At 36.2% G+C, this 4,749-nt stretch overlaps 1 protein-coding gene across 1 annotated transcript; it reads right to left on the bottom strand.

Annotated features, from left to right (window-relative positions):
* Window positions 1-2,655: 2,655 nt before the first annotated feature.
* NEUROD6 (neuronal differentiation 6) lies at window positions 2,656-3,791 on the bottom strand. Its single transcript, XM_063301950.1, has one exon. The coding sequence runs from the start codon at window positions 3,789-3,791 to the stop codon at window positions 2,778-2,780; it is 1,014 nt and encodes a 337-aa protein (XP_063158020.1). The 3' UTR covers window positions 2,656-2,777.
* Window positions 3,792-4,749: the final 958 nt, after the last annotated feature.

The following is a 4,749-nucleotide window of genomic DNA, read 5'->3' as shown; positions in this document are numbered from 1 at the left end:
AATTAACACTGTTCAGAATGTTACCAGTGGTTCACAAATAAAAGGAAAGCTTCTTCTGGTTCTTCTTATCTGATACTATTTTTCTCAAGCGATGTTAGTTATTGACCATTTCTCATATACATTATCCCTGATCCTATGAGCCAAGTTCCATGCAAGATTTCTCCAGTTTAAAAGATGTAGTTGTTAACACTTTTTCAGTACTATATTCTGCACATTAAAGTCCCTGTTAGCACTCATTTTCACCATATGTTAAGCACATCAAGGAGTGATTACCCTTACATTACTGATAGATGCTTTTCATCACCTCAAAAGTAATACTTTTTAATGGATTCTATCCAGATGTAATCAAGTTCAGAACTGACTCATTGAAATCAATTGGGCAAATAGGTCATGACTAACAAGTCATATTGACTTCCATATGAATATACTGTAGAAATGCTCAGACATTAAATGCTAGCCAGCCAAGTGTTGAGAAAGTACATAGTCTACATTTATGATGGAACCAAGTTTTAGAGGTACGTTTAGCTGATGACAACTAGCAGAGAAAACTGTTCTTTAAAGGGGGACAAAACCCTAATTCAAAGCACACTACTGAGCCATCATACAAGATGCTACAAACCAACTATGTATTTTAACCTTCAGGACGCCAGATAACTTCCTCCCCTAATTTGTGCTGACTTACAAAAAAAGCACCAAACAGAAATATATAGGGTTTTTCCTGGGTTGTATTCTGAGAGAAAATTCTGAATTTCCCTACTCTACACAAGGTTACTGAAAATGAGTCTCTTATATGGAAATGCAGCATCAAGTATTCTTTTTCAGAAAACACATTTGAGGAGTGCAAATGGTAACACTCAGCTCATCTTCCCAAATAACCCCGGTGAAATATCAAAAGCTGTGAGCTTGTGTTTATGTAAACACTTCTGTGGCATAAGAATTTTGACTGCTTTGAGATAAAGTGATATACTGCCAAAGTAGATAAAAGCCACTGACCCAGAGCACCCTTATCTGAAAGTGAAATCCCCTTTGGAAATCAATAGAAGGTTCTTAAAAGTAAGCAAGTTTTGATGATGGGACCAGGGTGTGCCACAAAACCTTAGATTTCAGATCCAAATACATTTGCTGGGACATGTACAACAGCATGTCCTCATGCTGCTTTTTATGCATGCTTACTTTTTTTTTTTTTACCTAATATCCAAAGGCTAGGTGTGGAAAGTATTTAGATTTCCCCCCACTGTTGCCCCTATTTCATTGATTGAAGCTTAAAGCCCTCAATCGTTTGGAAAAGGTGGGGGAGTACCTTTTCTCATATCAACCTGTCCAAGCTATAAGACCTCCCTCTAACTTTCTCTTTCATCAGAGGCACATTATATACCCACCATAGAAAGGGCTTTCTTAGCAGGACTACGTGCCTATACAATGCCACACTTGCCTACTGCCTCAGTTGCCATCTTTTTAAGATGACAAAAAACATATCTTGATTGATCCAAGTATTTTGATTAATTGTGAAATATTTGAATTTCACAATGAGGGATTAGGATTTTATTAACTCTTGATTTATTGTAATTCTAAAACTCTAATCTGCTGTAATCCCAATCATGCACTGAATCTCTATGCATAATTTACCATACTTAGTGCAAATCAAGTTTGCAGCAAGGATTATAAGAGCAGTCCTTGAAGAATTACATTCACAAGGACTTCTAGTCATCAGTCTGCTTTGTAGAGTTTACTTTTACTACCAAGCCTTGGCACTCTGATTTCAATGCTCTGACTTGATTCATTTATTTCATAGGAACTGACTTAACGGTTGATTTATATTAGTGGATATTAACGTTTTTTTTAGCCTGTGAATATAACCACCCCACAGAAAGAAGAAGGCAGCAATAGTCCACTGATATGACCATATGATATCAGTATGTCATAACTGACGTCATGATCAAAAACATTTAGGTTTTAATTGCATTTAAAGAAAGTCAAGAAAAACACAGTTGTACAAACTCTACATGTGAAGGCAGAATAATACAAAAGAAGTGCAGACGCTATGTGAGGTTTATATTAAAATGATGGATGCAAAACGAACAAAAAAATTCAAGAATTGTAAGTAGCCCCTGCCAGCAATTCTTTCAGATTTTAAGCTGAAGAACGGTAAGTGACTACCACTTATTTTATTTAGATGCACTTTCTTTAGATTTTTTTTGCATAGCTTAAAATATTGCTGCACCATCTCTACTGCATCTCATGATGCCTGCAACGGTTTTTCCTTGAACAAACCCCCCAAAAATTCAAGATAAAAATTTACTTCTTCCCCATTACATAATATATCATTTCTAATTGTTATAAATACATCATTTTAAACTCATCAGATCTGAGCAGCATGCATTTGTATAGTGACTGTACAATTAAAATACAGTTGCAGACTTTCTACGGTGTGTGTTTGATCAGCTCAACCATTTTATATCAACGCCCTGCTTGACAAAATCAAGCAAACAGTGGGGGAAGGGGAAAAAACAATTCTTAAAGGAAAAACAGTGGAAACAGAATTTCACAGTGCTTACCAGGATCCAAATTGGATTAAATATAAATCAGTAAAATTATTCTTCTTATTTATTCTTATTGGTATTACATAGAAATAAAAAAGGCCCACAACAGTTGACACACTTTTGAACCTAGCAAACACATTTTTAATAGAGTTGCATCAATTAACCAGGGCACAAGCATCTGCTTTATCTTAATTAGACAGAGAGGTGAATGACCACTGTTTATTTTCACTTTCCTCATTAATTATGAAAAACTGCATTTAATTCATCTTGCATGGTGAGTGACTGGCTGCGCAGATGTAGGTCGTAAGGGAAGTGACTCTCTGTAGGCAACCTGAATACAGAACTCTGCCCCAGGGGACCCCTGGGTGGCACTGCACAATAATGCATGCCATAATTGTAGTTTTTGCTATAGTCCAAACCTTCTTCTTGCTTGAGGGAAAATATCCCATTATAGTTAATTGGGGGAGGGCTTAAGGGGCCTTCGAACTGTGGGCTGGAACATTCAGGAGATGTGCTTTCATAGAAGGATTCATACGTGCTGCAATAATTGTAGGGTTTCATGGACTTGGAACTGTCAAGCGTTCCATGACCCGGGGGAGTGTTCAGCTCTGGGCTGTGATAGGGCGGGTAGAAAGTAGAGTAGGGAGATCTGGTATGATGGGCCGTTTCTCCTGTCTGACCCATTAAGAAACTTCTGGCATTCAGCTGTAGACATCCTGCCACCAAGTTTGTTGTTGGCTGGGAGAGACCTTTGCACAAGTTTTGCACAAATGACAGCAGGTCAGGCCTCTTGCCAATTCGTAAGATTTCTGAAAGAGCCCATATGTAATTTTTTGCCAGCCTCAAAGTTTCAATTTTAGACAGCTTTTGTGTTTTGGAATAACAAGGGACCACTTTCCTTAAATTATCCAGTGCATCATTCAGGCCATGCATTCTATTTCTTTCCCTGGCATTCGCTTCCTGGCGCCTGAATTTGACCCTATCCATTCTCATCTTGGTCATCTTTTTTTTCCGAAGAGTTCTCCTCCTGGGCAAACCATTTTCGTCCTCTTCCTCTCGGTCATCTTCCCCTTCCTCTTTTTCTGTGTCTTCTGCTGGAGATCTTTTAATACTTGTCCCTTGGTGCATGATCTGTTTTGCAAAGATTTCTGGCTTTTTTATTTGCTTGGGGTCATCGCTTTCTCTGGAAAAGTTTCTGCAGATCTGGGACTCTTGCATTACAACAGATTCGTCAAACGGTAATGTTAACATGATGTTATAATTTTATCTGACCTGAAAGAATGCCAACAGAAGGTTTTTAGAGTGTCTGTTTACATTTTAATACAAGTATTAAACACACACGTATGCACACACACACACTCCAATGCCCCCTCAATACAGAGCAATTTTAAAAGAGAAAATATTATTTCCTCTATTTGCATATTAATTTAATGCAAAGATATACATTCAAAATGCAATATAACAATCAGAACAAAACATGGACACTTTTAACACTTTTTAAAACTGAACTACTTCCCCCCCCTTTTAAAGTTTTTTTTTAACACAAAAGCTCAATATTTAAACAAGGTGGAATTCATTTAAAATAATAAGATAAAATGCATACATTTCAAGTATCTAAATGATTTTGAGTATCAAAAAAGACAATAATTTTAAAACTTAAAATATTTTAGATGATGAGAAAAAAATCAACTTTTATATAACAATGTTTTGCACATATTCTTCTACAAATCATCACAATAAATCTGAATTAATTGAAAGACTTAAAATGGAAAAGAAGGCAAATGAATCATTCAATGACTTAATGAAAGTGGAGAGGCATTTTCTAATGATCAGTATGAAAATGTGTGATACACCGATTATTTATTTTTTTTCTATTAAAGTAGGTCTGGAAAAGTAGCAAAAATATTCATAGAAAGCATTTGGCAATACATTTCTTGTTCCTTTTTTATTTTAAAACGATAGGCTGAACATCCTAAACAATTTTTTCCAATTCTAAAATAAAGGTATTTGGTGTTTTTTTTTTCCTTTATCAATTAAAATAAAAATAAAAAAGAGGCACGCCTAAACCCTTTCATACTTCACTGTAGCATCTGTCTTCTTCAAGGAACAGACGTTTCCCTCCAGCTAATATTTGACAGGATGGTTTCAGGATTCTGACTGCAATTGTGCACGTGTGTTCTGAATCCGGAATGAAAAGAAGGGGGAGAGA

The sequence above is a fragment of the Candoia aspera genome, chromosome 4 (genome assembly GCF_035149785.1).
Source record: "Candoia aspera isolate rCanAsp1 chromosome 4, rCanAsp1.hap2, whole genome shotgun sequence".
Classification (NCBI taxonomy): Eukaryota; Metazoa; Chordata; class Lepidosauria; order Squamata; family Boidae; genus Candoia; species Candoia aspera.
Note: the sequence above shows the minus strand (reverse complement) of the source record. Positions and strands in the feature narration are given on the sequence as shown.